Source organism: Canis lupus, chromosome X, assembly GCF_003254725.2.
Source record: "Canis lupus dingo isolate Sandy chromosome X, ASM325472v2, whole genome shotgun sequence".
NCBI lineage: Eukaryota > Metazoa > Chordata > Mammalia > Carnivora > Canidae > Canis > Canis lupus.
Window position 1 is genome coordinate 50,345,267 of NC_064281.1, and position 14,587 is coordinate 50,359,853.

The 14,587-nt window shown below is 39.2% G+C and overlaps 1 protein-coding gene across 1 annotated transcript in view; it reads left to right on the plus strand.

Annotated features, from left to right (window-relative positions):
- The window catches only part of ZC3H12B (zinc finger CCCH-type containing 12B), a 601,939-nt gene that overhangs the window by 564,936 nt on the left and 22,416 nt on the right, over window positions 1–14,587 (plus strand). Inside the window, exon 4 of the mRNA XM_049107476.1 lies at window positions 12,764–12,903. Coding sequence (XP_048963433.1) covers window positions 12,764–12,903 — 140 coding nt within the window. The remainder of the gene's footprint in view (window positions 1–12,763; window positions 12,904–14,587) is intronic.

Below are 14,587 nucleotides of genomic sequence, written 5' to 3' on the forward strand. Positions count from 1 at the left end.
TCTCTGGGGACTAGCAGGTGATACCTCTTGCCAGCCTATGTCTTTTGATTGGAGTATTTATACTATTTACATTTAACATAATTATAGATATGTATATACTTATTGCCATTTTATTTGTTTTCTGGTTGTTTTTGTAATTCTTTGCTGTTCCTTTCCTTTTGTTTTTTTAATATAAATTTATTTTTTATTGGTGTTCAATTTGCCAACATATAGAATAACACTACTGCTCATCCCGTCAAGTTACCCACCTCAGTGCCCGTCACCCAGTCACCCCCACCCCCCGCCCACCTCCCCTTCCACCACCCTTAGTTCGTTTCCCAGAGTTAGGAGTCTTTCATGTTCTGTCTCCCTTTCTGATATTTCCCACTCATTTTTTCTCCTTTCCCCTTTATTCCCTGTCACTGTTTTTTATATTCCCCAAATGAATGAAACTATATAATGTTTGTCCTTCTCCGATTGACTTATTTCACTCAACATAATCCCCTCCAGTTCCATCCATGTCGAAGCAAATGGTAGGTATTTGTTGTCTTTAATGGCTGAGTAATATTCCATTGTATACATATACCACATCTTCTTTATCCACTCATCTTTCGATGGACACCGAGGCTCCTTCCACAGTTTGGCTATTGTAGACATTGCTACTATAAACATCAGGGTGCAGGTGTCCCGGCATTTCATTGCATCTGTATCTTTGGGGTAAACCCCCAGCAGTGCAATTGCTGGGTCGTAGGGCAGATCTATTTTTAACTCTTTAAGGAACCTCCACACACCTCACACCAGTGAGAATGCGGAAAATTAACAAAGCAGGAAACCACAAATGATGGAGAGGATGTGGAGAAAGGGGAACCCTCCTGCACTGTTGGTGGGAATGTGAACTGGTGCAGCAACTCTGCTGTTCCTTTCTTTTTCTCCTACTCTCTTTCTGTGTGGTAAATTTCTGTAGTATTATGTTTGGCTGTCTTTCTCTTTACTTTTTGTGTATCTATTATAAGTTTTGGATTTGTAGTTACCATGAAGTTCATATATAACATCTCAAGTATATAGTAGTCTATATTAAGTTGATGGTCATTTCAGTTCAAGCACATTCCAAAAAAAACCACACTTTTTTTCTTATGTTTGACTCCCTCCTCCATTTTTTATGCATATGCTTTATGTATATACATCTTTTTATTCATAATTTTCTTGAGTCTAATTATGGTCATTTATTTTCCACTTAAAAAGTTCCTTTAATATTTATTGTGAGGGTGGTTTAGTGATAATAAACTTGTGCTTGTCTAGGAATTCTTCATCTCTCCTTGAAATCTGAATGATAACCTTGCCAGATCCAGTATTCTTGGTGATTTTTTTTCCTCTTAGTACTGTTCAGCTTGGGTATTTTCCATTTCCCTATCTTCCAGGTCTCTGATTTGTTCTGCATCCACTAACTTACTGTTGATTTTCTCTGTTTCTTTTTTTTTTATTTTAATCATTGTATTCTTCAACTCTGATTGGTTCCTTTTTATATTTTCCATGTCTTTATTGAAAGTCTCACTGAGCGCTTCCACTCTTCTTTCTAGGCTGCAGAGAATCTTTGCAATCATTACTTTAAATTCCTTAACAAGTATATTGCTTATCTCCATTTCATTTAGTTCTTTTGCTGAGGTTTTATCTTATTTTTTCTTCAGAAGCATATTAATCTTTCCCCCCATTTTGCTTGGCTTTCTGTGTTGGTTTTTATGGGTTAGGCAGAACATGAAAGAATCTTCTTGTGTTTGGTTGCCTCCTGTGTAGTAGATGTGTGCTTAGTGTCTTTGGCTGGTTATCTGAAGCTGTGGCTGGTATGGGCTGGACGTTCTTGGGCTCTCCACATTATGGGTACCTTGGAAGGACAGCTAAAGATTAAGTGGGTGCAGTGGGTGCATCAGGGCAGTCCCTGGGCTCTTCATACATTAGGCATCCTGGCAGGACAGTTAAGGATAATATAAATGTAAAATGGGGTGTGAATGAGAGCTCTCCCCATAGATGGTATCCTGGGGGGCTCATGGAGCTGACCTGAGTTGTGAGCTGGAAGGATCCATGACTCTCTGTGCAGCAAGTACCCACGCAGTACAGCTAAAATGGAAGTAGGTGTAGGTCGGGAGATACTTGGGCTTTCTGTGATGAATGCGAACTTGAGGACAGCTGAAGCTTAAATTGCAAGCTGGGGTTTCCCAGAGTAGTCTGAGCACAGGGTGAACTGGTGGAGTAGCTAGCTCTCTGCACAGAGGATGTCCTGACAGGATAGCTGAAAGTAAAGTGGGTACGAGCTGGGAGGACCTGGAGCTCTTTGCACAAAAGGCATATTGGCAGGATAGTTGAAGCTGAAGTGGATAAAATCTGGAGTGTCCTGGAACCCTCTGCATAGAGGGTATGATGAAGGGGTGGCTGGAGCTGAGACAAGGTACAGGCCAGAAGCTCCTTGGGTACTCCATATAGAGGAGACCCTGGCAGAACAGCCAACCCTAAAGTGGGTTCAGGCCACTGTAGTCCCTGGAGTGTCCCATACAAAATGTGCCCTGGCAGGACAGTTGAAGCTGAAGTGATTGCAAATTAGATTTTTCTAGGGCTCCCCACACTGAAGGTGAACTGGCAGGACCAGCAAAGCTAAATTGAGTGTAAGCTGGGGTGTCCCAAGGTGCTTAGTGCAGTGGGCGCCCTACCCAGGCAACTGGATCAAAAGTCATGTGGACAGGAGTATTCCAGGGTGCTCTGAGAAGCAGGTATCCTGGTGGAGTGGATGAAATTAATGCAAGTATGGGCTGGGGTATTCCTGGGGCTTTCCACACAGAGGGCATCGTGACAAGGAGGCTTAATCTGAAATGGACATCACTCAGGAGGTTCCAGAGCACTTTGTACCAAGAGTAACCTATCAACCTCATTAAGCCAAAGAGATGTGAGCCTGGAGTGTTCTAAGGCACTTTACTCCCATTGCAACCTGATTGGGAAGGCTAGGGGTGGTTTTGGCTATGAGCCCAGGATTCCATATATATATATGGAATATATATATATGGAATATATATATATATATAACATACTCAGCCTTTCTTTTTTTTTTTTCATACTCAGCCTTTCTAATGACTAATATTCCAAGGTATACATACATACGAAATCTTCTATCTCCATTCATCTTTCGATGGACACAGAGGTTCCTTCCACAGTTTGGCTATTACGGACATTGCTGCTATAAACATTGGGGAACAGGTGTCTCGATTTTCACTGCATCTGTATGTTTGGGTTAAATTCTCAGGACTGCAATTGCCAGGTCATAAGGTAGTTCTATTTTTCACTCTTTGAGGAACCTCCACACAGTATTCCAGAATGGCTGTACCAGTTCACATTCCCACCAACAGTGCAAGAGGGTTCCCCTTTCTTCACATCCTCTCCAAAATTTGTTGTTTCCTGCCTTGTTAATTTTCCCCATTCTCACTGGTGTGAAGTGGTATCTCATTGTGGTTTTGATTTGTATTTCCCTGATGGCAAGTGATGCAGAGCATTTTCTCATGTGCTTGTTGGCCATGTCTATGTCTTCCTCTGTGAGATTTCTGTCCGTCTTTTGTCCATTTCATGATTGGATTGTTTGTTTCTTTGCTGTTGAATTTAATAAGTTGTTTATAGCCCTTGGATACTAGCCCTTTATCTGAAGGTCACTTGCAAATATCTTCTCCCATTCTGTAAGTTGTCTTTAGTTTTGTTGACTGCTTCTTTTGCTGTAAAAAGCTTCTTATCTTAATGGAGTCCCAATAATTCATTTTTGCTTTTGTTTCACTTGCCTTCATGGATGTATCTTGCAAGAAGTTACTGTGGCCAAGTTCAAAAAGGGTGTTGCCTGTGTTCTCCTCTAGGATTTTGATGGAATCTTGTCTCACATTTAGATCTTTCATCCTTTTTGAGTTTATCTTTGTGTATGGTGAAAGGGAATGGTCTACTTTCATTCTTCTGCATGTGGATGTCCAATTCTCCCAGCACCATTATTGAAGAGACTGTCTTTTTTCCAGTGGATAGTCTTCCTGCTTTGTCAAATATTAGTTGACAAGAAAGTTGAGGGTACACTTCTGGGTCCTCTATTCTGTTCCATTGATCTATGTGTCTGTTTTTGTGCCAGTACCACACTGTCTTGATGACCACAGCGTTGTAGTACAACCTGAAATCTGGCATTGTGATGCCCCCAGCTATGCTTTTCTTTTTTAATATTCCCTTGGCTATTCGGGGTCTTTTCTGATTCCACACAAATCTTAAAATAATTTGTTCTAACTCTCTGAAGAAAGTCCATGGTATTTGGATAGGGATTGTATTTAATGTGTAAATTGCCCTAGGTAGCATTGACATTTTCACAATATTAATTCTTCCAATCCATGAGCATGGAATATTTTCCATCTCTTTGTGTCGTCCTCAATTTCAGAAGTGTTCTTTAGTTTTTAGGGTATAGATCCTTTACCTCTTTGGTTAGGTTTTTTCCCTAGGTATCTTATGCTTTTGGATGCAATTATAAATGGGATTGACTCCTTACGTTCTCATTCTTCAGTCTCATTGTTAGTGGATAGAAATGCCACTGATTTCTGGGCATTGATTTTGTATCCTGCCACACTGACGAATTGCTGTATAAGTTCTAGCAATACTGGGGAGGAGTCTTTTGGGTTTTCTATGTATAGTATCATGTCATCTGCAAAGAGGGAGAGTTTGACTTCTTCTTTGCCAATTCGAATGCCTTTAATGTCTTTTTGTTGTCTGATTGCTGAGGGTAGGACTTCTAGTACTGTGCTGAATAGCAGTGGTAAAAGTGGACATCCCTGTCTTGTTCCTGATCTTAACGGAAAGGCTCCCAGTGTTTCCCCATTGAGAATGATATTTGCTGTGGACTTTTCATAGATGACTTTTAAGATGCTGAAGAATGTTCCCTCTATCCCTATACTATGAAGAGTGTTGATCAGGAATGGATGCTGTATTTTGTCAAATGCTTTATCTGCATCTATTAAGAGGATCCTATGGTTCTTGTTTTTTCTCTTGCTGATGTAATCAATCACGTTGATTGCTTTATGAGTGTTGATCCAGGGTTGCATCCTGGGGATAAATCCCACTTGGTTATGGTGAATAATCTTAATGTATTGTTGAATCCTATTGGCTAGTATCTTGTTGAGAATTTTTGCATCTGTGTGCATCAGGGGTATTGGTCTATAAGTCTCCTTTTTGGTGGGGTCTTTGTCTGGTTTTGGAATCAAGGTGAGGCTGGCTTCATAGAATGAGTTTGGAAGTACTCCATCTCTTTCTATCTTTCCGAACAGTTTTAGTAGAATAGGTATGGCTTCTTCTTTAAACATCTGATAGAATTCCCCTGGGAAGCCATCTGGTCCTGGACTTTTGTGTCTTGGGATATTTTTGATGACTGCTTCAATTTCCTCCCTGGATATTGGCCTGTTCAGGTTTTCTATTTCTTCCTGTTCTAGTTTTGGTAGTTTGTGGTTTTCCAGAAATGCGTCCATTTCTTCGAGATTGCATAATTTATTGGTGTATAGCTGCTCATAATGTTTGTTTTTTCACAAATTGGAAGAATTATTATTAAATGTCCATACTACCCAAAGCAATCTATAGATTCAATGAAATCCCTATCAAAATACCAACAAGAGAGGTCCCTGGGTGACTCAATCAGTTAAGTGTCTGCCTTTCGCCCAGGTCATATCTCAGGGTTCTGGGATCAAGCTCCAAGTCAGGCTCCCTGTTCAGTAGGGATTCTGCCTCTTCCTCTCCCTCTGCCCATCTTCCCCTGCTTGAATTCACTCTCTCATGCTTTCTGTCTGTCTCTCAAATAAATAAATAAATTCTTTAAAAAATACCAACAACGTTTTTCATAGAAGTAAGAAAAATAATCCTAAAATTTGTATGGAACTACTAAAGTCTCCAAACAGCCAAAACAATCTTGAAAAAGAACAAAACTGGAGATATGGCATCCTAGATTTCAAGATATACTACAAAGCTATAATAATCAAAACAGTGTGGTACTGACACAGAAATAGACACCTAGATCAGGGGAACAAATAGAGAACCCAAAGGTGAACACATGCTTTTATGATCAATTAATCTTTGACAAAGCAGGAAAGTATATTCAATGAGAAAAAGACCGTACCTTCAACAAATGGTGTTGGGAAAATTGGACAGCAACATGCAAAATAAAGAAACTGGACCTCATAATAAGTTTTTAAAATTGTTTGTATTTCCTTCGTATTGGTGGTGATCTCTCCTTTCTCACTCATGATTTTATTAATTTGAGTCTTTTCTCTCTTCTTTTTAATAAGGCTGGCTAATGGTTTATCTATCTTATTAATTCTTTCAAAGAACCAACACCTGGTTTTGTTGATCTGTTCCACAGTTCTTCTGGTCTCTATTTCATTGAGTTCTGCTTGAATCTTTATTAATTCTCTTCTGCTGGGTGTAGGATCTATTTGCTGTTTCTTTCTCCAGCTCCTTTGGGTGCATGGTTAGCTTCTGTATTTGAGTTCTTTCCAGTTTTTGGTTGGATGCTTGTATTGCGATGTATTTCCCCCTCAGGACTGTTTTTGCTGTATCCCAAGGATTTTGAGTGGTTGTATCTTCATTCTCATTAGTTTCCATGAATCTTTTAAATTATTTTCTAATTTCCTGGTTGACCCTTTCATCTTTTAGCAGGATGGTCCTTAACCTCCACGTGTTTAAAATCCTTCCAAACTTCTTCTTGTGATTTAGTTCTAGTTTCAAAGCATTATGGTCTGAAAATATGCAGGGGACGATCCCAATATTTTGGTATCTGTTACGACCTGATTTGTGACCCAGTATTTGATCTATTCTGGAGAAAGTTCCATGTGCACTTGAGAAGAATGTGTATGCAGTTGCATTTGGATGTAAAGTTCTGCAGATATCTGTGAAATCCATCAGTCCTGTGTATCATTTAAAGCTCTTGTTTCTTTGGAGATGTTGTGCTTAGAAGATCGGTCAATTGTAGAAAGCATTATATTCAAGTCACCAAGTATAAATGTATTATTATCTAAGTATGCCTTAACTTTGGTTATTAATTGATTGATATACCTGGCAGCTCCCACATTAGGGGCATAAATATTCATGATTGTTAGGTCCTCTTGTTGGATAGATCCTTTAAGTATGATATAGTGTCCCTCTTCATCTCTTACTACAGTATTTGGGATAAACTTTAATTTATCTGATATGAGGATGGCTACCCCTGTTTTCTTTTGAGGACCATTTGAATGGTAAATGGTTCTCCAACCTTTTATTCTCAGGCTGGAGGTGTCCTTATGTCTAAAAGGAGTCTCTTGTACACAGCAAATAGATGGGTCTTGTTTTTTTATCCAGTCTGAAACCCTGCACCTTTGGATGGGGTCATTAAGCCCATTCACATTCAGAGTTACTATTGAAAGATATGAATTTAGTGTCATCATGATTCCTATTCAGTCCCTGTTTTTGTGGATTGTTTCCTTGGACTTCCTCTTTCTTTTTCACTGTCCCCTTAATATTTCCTGCAGAGCTGGTTTGGTGGTCACATATTCTTTCAGTTCCTGCCTATCTTGGAAGCTCTTTATCTCTCCTTCTATTCTGAATGAGAACCTTGCTGGATAAAGTATTCTTGGTTGCATGTTTTTCTCATTTAGGTCCCTGAATATATCCTGCCAACCCTTTCTGGCCTGCCAGTTCTCTCTGGAGAGGTGTGCTCTTAACCTAATACTTCCCCCCATAGAGGTTAGGGATCTCTTTTTTCTTGCTGCTTTAAGGATCTTCTCTTTACCTTTGGAATTTGCAAGTTTCACTATTAAATGTCGAGGTGTTGAGTGGTTTTTATTGATTTTAGGGAGGGATCTATCTCCTGGATCTGATTGCCTGTTTCCCTTCCCATTTTAGGAAATTTTTCAGCTATGATTTGTCCAAATATATATTCTGGACCTCTGTCCCTTTTGGTGCCCTTGGGAACCCCAATTAAACAAGATTTTTCTTTCTGAGGCTGTCATTTATTTCCCTTAACCTATCCTCATGATCTTTTAATTGTTTGTCTCTTTTTTCCTCAGTTACCCTCTTTGCCATCAACCTGTCTTCTATGTCACTCACTTGTTCTTCTACCTCATTAACCCTCATTGTTAGGACCTCTAGTTTGGATTGCATCTCATTTAATTGATTTTTAATTTCTGCCTGATTAGATCTAAATTCTGCAGTCATGAAGTCTCTTGATTCCTTTATGCTTTTTTTCTAGAGCCACCAGTAGCTTTGTAATTGTGCTTCTGAATTGGCTTCCTGACATTGAACTGTAATCCAAATTTTGTAACTCTGTGGGAGAGAGGTTTGTTTCTGATTCTTTTTTTTGTGGTGAGTTTTTCCTTCTAGTCATTTTGTTCAGTGCAGAGTGGCCAAAACCAAGTTGTACTGGAAAAAGGAGAAAAAGAGAGAAATAAGGGGGGGTGGGGAACAAACAGAAAAGAAAAACAAGGGGGAATGTCCTCTGATTCTATATACTGTAAATCTCTCGACTTCCCCTGGAACTTTCCAGGGCTGTTTGGTTAATAACTTGCTTTTCCCCTGTCCTTCCAGCTGTTTTTTTTGGGGAGGGGCCTGCTGTGCTGATTCTCAGGTGTGTGTACCTGGGGGGGAACTGCCCAGCCCCTTGCCAGGTGCATGGCTCAGTGGGAACTGTTTATCCTGTGAGGCCCCTGCTCAGTCCCAGGTACAAGGTGCCACCAGGAGGAACAACAACAGTGGTCGAGGCCAGCTCTCCAATTCTGGAATCAGCTCCAGCAGTAACCACCGCATCTCTCAGTCTGCAGGGGCCTGGATGCTCCAGGGGCAGGGGGCACTAATCTGCACAGCTCTGGGCCTTCCGGCAGCAGGAGCATCCTTGCTGTCCTGTGTCATCCCAGCCTCCACCTGTCCCAGGGAGAGTGCTGGATCTTGGGCTGTGTCCCCCAGCGCCCTTGGCTCCAGGGCCTGCACCGCTGGAATCGTGCTCCTGGGGCTGCGCAGCCCCCTCCGCGTGGAGCCACCACCTGAGCCGCTGCTGGAACTCCTCCCGGGGCCACGCTGGGCGGGTGCTCCAGCCCTTTAGGGAGCTCGGCCCACGGTGTGTGGCGCACTCTCCCCCAGGGCGCACCTCCTCTGTTAGTGACCCTGGAGCCTGAAGGCATCCCTGTCCCTCCTGGGATCCTGCCTGTGTTCCCTGTGAGCACCTTTCCCACTGGGATGATTGGTAGAGTTTCTGCTTCCCCGGGACTGGGCTTTTGTGTCCTGGGGTCACTGGCTGCCGGGCCTTAGCACGGCTCCTCATGGGTGCCCCTCCCCCTTGGATGCTTTTTTATTTATTTTTTTCTGTCTTCCTACCTTGATAGAAGCGCAAACTCTTCTCACTGTAGCATTCCAGCTGTTCTCTCTTTAAATATCAGGCCTAATTCATAGGTTTTCAGGGTGATTTGAAAGTTAACTAGGTAAGTTGGTGGGGACAGGTGACTTGGGGACCCTACTCTTCCACCGTCTTGCCCTGCTTCCAGAGTACTGTTTCTGATTCGTGTGTGTGTGTGGTGAATTCTTCCTTCTAGTCATTTGTTCAGTTCAGAGTGGCTGTATGAGTGGACTGAGTCAAGAATATCAACCACAGTCTACATAAATTTCACCCTAAATAATTCTTGCTAGAAGCGAAAACTTTTCTCTCTGTAGCATTCTGGCTATTATCTCTTTAAATTTCAGGTTGAATTCATATGTGTTAAGGGTGTTTTGAAAGTTATCTAGGTAAGTTGGTGAGACCAGGTGTGTTGAGGACTCCTACTCTCCCACCATCTTGCCCTGTCCGGGCCCAGGGTTCCTTACCAGATTTTCTTGAGGCAACAATCCAGCCTTAAAAATCAGACCTTGATCTTTTCTGCTTTTTAAGATGGGGGGGTGGTAAAAACCCTGTCATTCTTCAGTCCTTCTGACTCAGAGAATATTCTCTCAGCTCCTTTGACCTTTTAAACTGCATGTTTTTTTCTGTGCCCCACAGCTACTAGGGCTGGTATAGTCTTGTGGACCAAGGCTATGCATCTGGATGCTACCCCAGTTTGCACTTTTAAGGTGGTGAAGGAACTAAACGGTGTTGTTCTTCAGTTATTCTGACCTGGAACCCACAGTTCCTCTGCCATTTAGCAGAGCTCTAGTGCTGTATCTTTCATATGATAGTTGTTTTTTTAAACCACAGGGATTTTTTTATGTGCCCAAGGACAGAGGAATCTGTTCCTGCTACCTCAATACTATCCCTTCTCACTGCTGTTTGCAATGTCAAGGGTGGGAGTTCCCTTTGTTACCATGTCTTCATCTCTCTTTTTCTTCTCTTTGTCCATTCTATCTTTTGTTGTGCAGAGGCTGTTCAGCCAGCCCTCACTCCTTCTTCAAGAGGAATTGCTCTATAAATCGGTGTGATTTGGATGTTCCATGGAGGGGATGAGTTCATGGTCTTCCTATGTTGTCTTCTTGGACCAGACACAGTTTCTAGGAATTTACCCATTTCCTCTAGGTTGTTTAATATGTTGCCATATAATTTTTCATAGTGAAAAATATTTTATTTTTATTAAGTTATTGTTGACACACAATGTTAGAGTAGTCTCAGGTGTATAACATAGTGACTGGACAACTCTATTCTCATTACAAATGTAGCTACCATCAGTCCCCGTACAATGTTGTCACAATACCATTGACTATATTTCCTATGCTATGCCTTTCATCTCCACGACTTATTTATTTCATAACTGCCAACTTTACTTCCCACCTCCCTTCACTCATTTTGCCCACTCTACCCTCTGGCAACCACCAGTTTGTTCAAGGTATTTATGGATCTATTTTGCTTTGTGTATTTATTTGTTCTGCTTTTTAGATTCCACATATAAATAAAATTATGTAGTACCTGTCTTTCTCTATCTGACTTATTTAGTAAAAATATTTTTAAAAAGAATTTTGCAACATAAAATATATAGTTGGCATATCCAACAGCAAATATTACTCCTATATTTATTTAGACTGTGTTTGGGAGGACACACTTTATAGCACTGCCAAGCTATGTGAAACGAAATCCCATCCCTTTCCTCCAAATTCCCCCTCTATTGGCAATTCTGATGATTTTCCTGAGTTCATGTTATTCTCTTACTTAACAGCACTATAGCAGTGGGAAAAATAGCATCTGAGCATATTCCTTTCCCATATTTCATGCTAGGTTCATCCAATATTAACCCTTTAAGATCCATAAGCTAGCCTAATTTACCCATTCATCTTTTTAGAAGCAATCGGTGTGGTAACTGTTTCTAAGGCTACCTTGGAATGTATTGGCATTTAAATATATTTCTTTTCTTTTTTCTTACGTGTTTTGACTTTTAGTAATGTAGTATAATTGCCTTCTGGCACTTACTGGAGACTTAAACATGATTATCATGTGTTTAGAAATGTTGAAGAAGCATTTAATAATGTGTTTCAAGAGTGATTAAGGCACTGGGAATTCTTGCAGTATGTGTGTTAGTGGGACTTTTGAGATTATGTATAAATTCACCCAAAAAGAACAATATAATTGGAGCTAATTTCTCTTATAGTTGAGTACCAGTGGGAAATCTAAAGAGAGAGACCCTATTATATTGTCTTAATTAACTTTCTAGCAAAATGTTTCTTCTTTTCTGATCAGTTTTAACAGGCAATATCCACTTTATTGTACTAGAATTGGTACGTGTAATGTATGCTGTTTAAAAACTATAATTTAATGTGGTTTATGTTTATGTTAGAACACCCAACTCCTTGCTCAAAGATCAGGATTTTCACAGGCAAACTAGGCACAAATTTAGTACACTGTGAGTTTTTAAGATTATGTCAATAAATATATCTTTTCTCAATTCATCTAATTTTCTCTCTTCAAATTTCCAATCAAATTTCTGTTTGGCTTTTTAAGTTTTTACAATATTTATGTCTACACGTAATTATGATAAAATGTCTTCTCTTTTTACATCATGTTCTAATTATAAAAGCAATACTTGTTTGAAGAAATTTTGGAATAAGAAAATAAATTACTTATAATCCTCTCACACGGGATAATTATTTTTATCAATATTTTGATGTGTCTATTCTCTAGTATTTTCTCTAAATAATATATAGACTTTCTTCTACAAAATTGGGATTACATTATATATAGTCTGTATCCTTTTTTTCCCTTAACATTACATTGTGAACATCTTCCACATCTTAAAACTTTCAAGAATGCGATTTTTCTTGGTAAATTATATGTAATTAAATGTGATAACTGTTTTTAGTCAGCATTTATATGTGTTTCTTTTTTGTTGTCAGTGTCATTCTTTTAAGTTTAAAATATGTGCTTAAGACATAGCTCCAATTAGTCCTCCATATAAACTCTATCTAAACCTCTGGAGATACCTCTTCTTTTCTCATCTGTTGTGAACATCTGAGTGTTCTAAAATAAAATGGTAGTAAATGTAGAGAGAGGAGTGAAAATTGAAGCAGTCATAGGAAATATCCATCAGAGTTGCTACAAGTTGGGAGTTATCTGGGACCTTGAAGAAAAATGTAATAATAATAGCACTATTTATAGCAATTAAATAAAAATAACTTGATTTGCTGTTTTTAAAAACATATTTTTGGCAATATCAAGAAATAAAATGTCTATTGTTAGTGTCTTGGTTCTAAGAAAAAAGCTTGTTTGGAGTATTTCTCTGCTACCTATTGTTGATACTTTATCCTTTCATTCTCTATCTTCCTAAAGCCATGGGAATAAAGAAGAGTTCTCCTGCAGAGGAATACAACTTGCTGTGGATTGGTTCCTAGACAAAGGCCATAAAAATATTACTGTATTTGTGCCTGCCTGGAGAAAGGAGCAATCTCGCCCTGATGCACCAATTACAGGTACTATTTCAAATAAGACATTGCTTCTCATCCAGAGGCAAAGCTGGGAGAGATTGGTCCCAACTTAGATAATTATTTTTCTAAGTTTATTAAGTGTACTTAAAATGTCTTGTATTAAATATATTTTTAAAGATTTATTTATTTACTTATTTATTTGAGAGAGAGACATAGCGCAAGTGGGAAGGAAAGAGAGAAGCAGGCTCCTTGCTGAGCAAGGAGCCCAAGGTAGGGCTCAATCTCAAGACCCTGGGATCATGACCTGAGCCAAAGGCAGACACTTAACAGACTGAGCCACTAAGGTGCTCCCATTAAGTATATTTTTAAATGTATTTTTTCTGATCCAAATAAAACCATTATTGTGTTGTGGCATATGGCACTTAAATTGAGACTTCAATTCAGCAAGGAATAAAGCATATAGTTGAAAAAAAAAGGAATGCTTTTCTATTTGACCACAAACTTTGGACTAAAATGGAATGAATCTGTTTATGAGTGTGGCTGAGTTTTCCAAAAGACTTAGAAACCATCATAGAAAATTGATCACATTCTGTAAGACAATTGGTAGAGATTATGAGATTTGCAAATTATAGAGCAAAATATATATAGAGAAAAGTTCCATGGCAGTCAGAGCCAACTTATCAATGAGGCATGAGGCCCAGGGCTCAGGGCCATGATACTCTTAAGGTCCTACAAAGATATTTTAATTTGAAGCACAAGCAAGATGGCAGAGTAGGAGGGTCCTAAACTCACCTTATCCCATGATTGCAACTAGATTTCGTTCATATCCCAGGGTTCTGGGATCAAGTCCCACATTGGGGTCCCCACAGGGAACCTGGTTCTACCTTTACCTATGTCTCTGCCTCTCTCTGTGTGTCTCTCACAAATAAATAAATAAAATCTTTTAAAAAATATATAAAGCCACTACTCTCAGGAGCAGAGATAATAGCTGACTTTTCTAACTTTCATATATATTCATTTTATATACTTATATTCATATATATTCATATATATTCATATATTCATATATATATTCAATGGAATATTACTCAGCCATCAGAAAGGATGAATACCTACCATTTACATCGATGTGGATGGAACTGAAGTGTTTTATGCTGAGTGAAATAAGTCAATCAGAGAAAGACAGCTATCATATGGTTTCACTCATATGTGGAATATAAGAAATAGTACAAGGGGCCATAAGGGAATGAGGGGAAACTGAATGGGGAAAAAATCAGAGAGGAAGACAAACCATGAGAGACACTTAACTCTGAGAAACAAAGAGTTGTTGAAGGGGAGGTATATGGAGAGATGAAGTACCTGGTGAGGAGCATTAAGGAAGGCACTTGATGTGATGAGCCCTGGGTGTCATATGCAACTGATGAATTATTGAAAAGTACATATGAAACTAATGATATACTATATGTTGGTTAATTGAATTTAAATTTAAAAATGCAGTGATAAAAAAAATAATTTAAAGCAGCAAGACAAAAGAGACAGTTATATATAAGAGAAACCCCATAAAGCTATTAGTATATTTTTCAACAGAAACTTTTCAAGCCAGAAGAGAGTGGCATGATATATTCAAAGTTCTGAATGGGAAACATCTTAAGCCAAGAATAGTCCATTCTGTGAAACTATAATAAAAAATAGAAGGAGAAATAGCTTCCCAGACAAATAAAAACTAAAG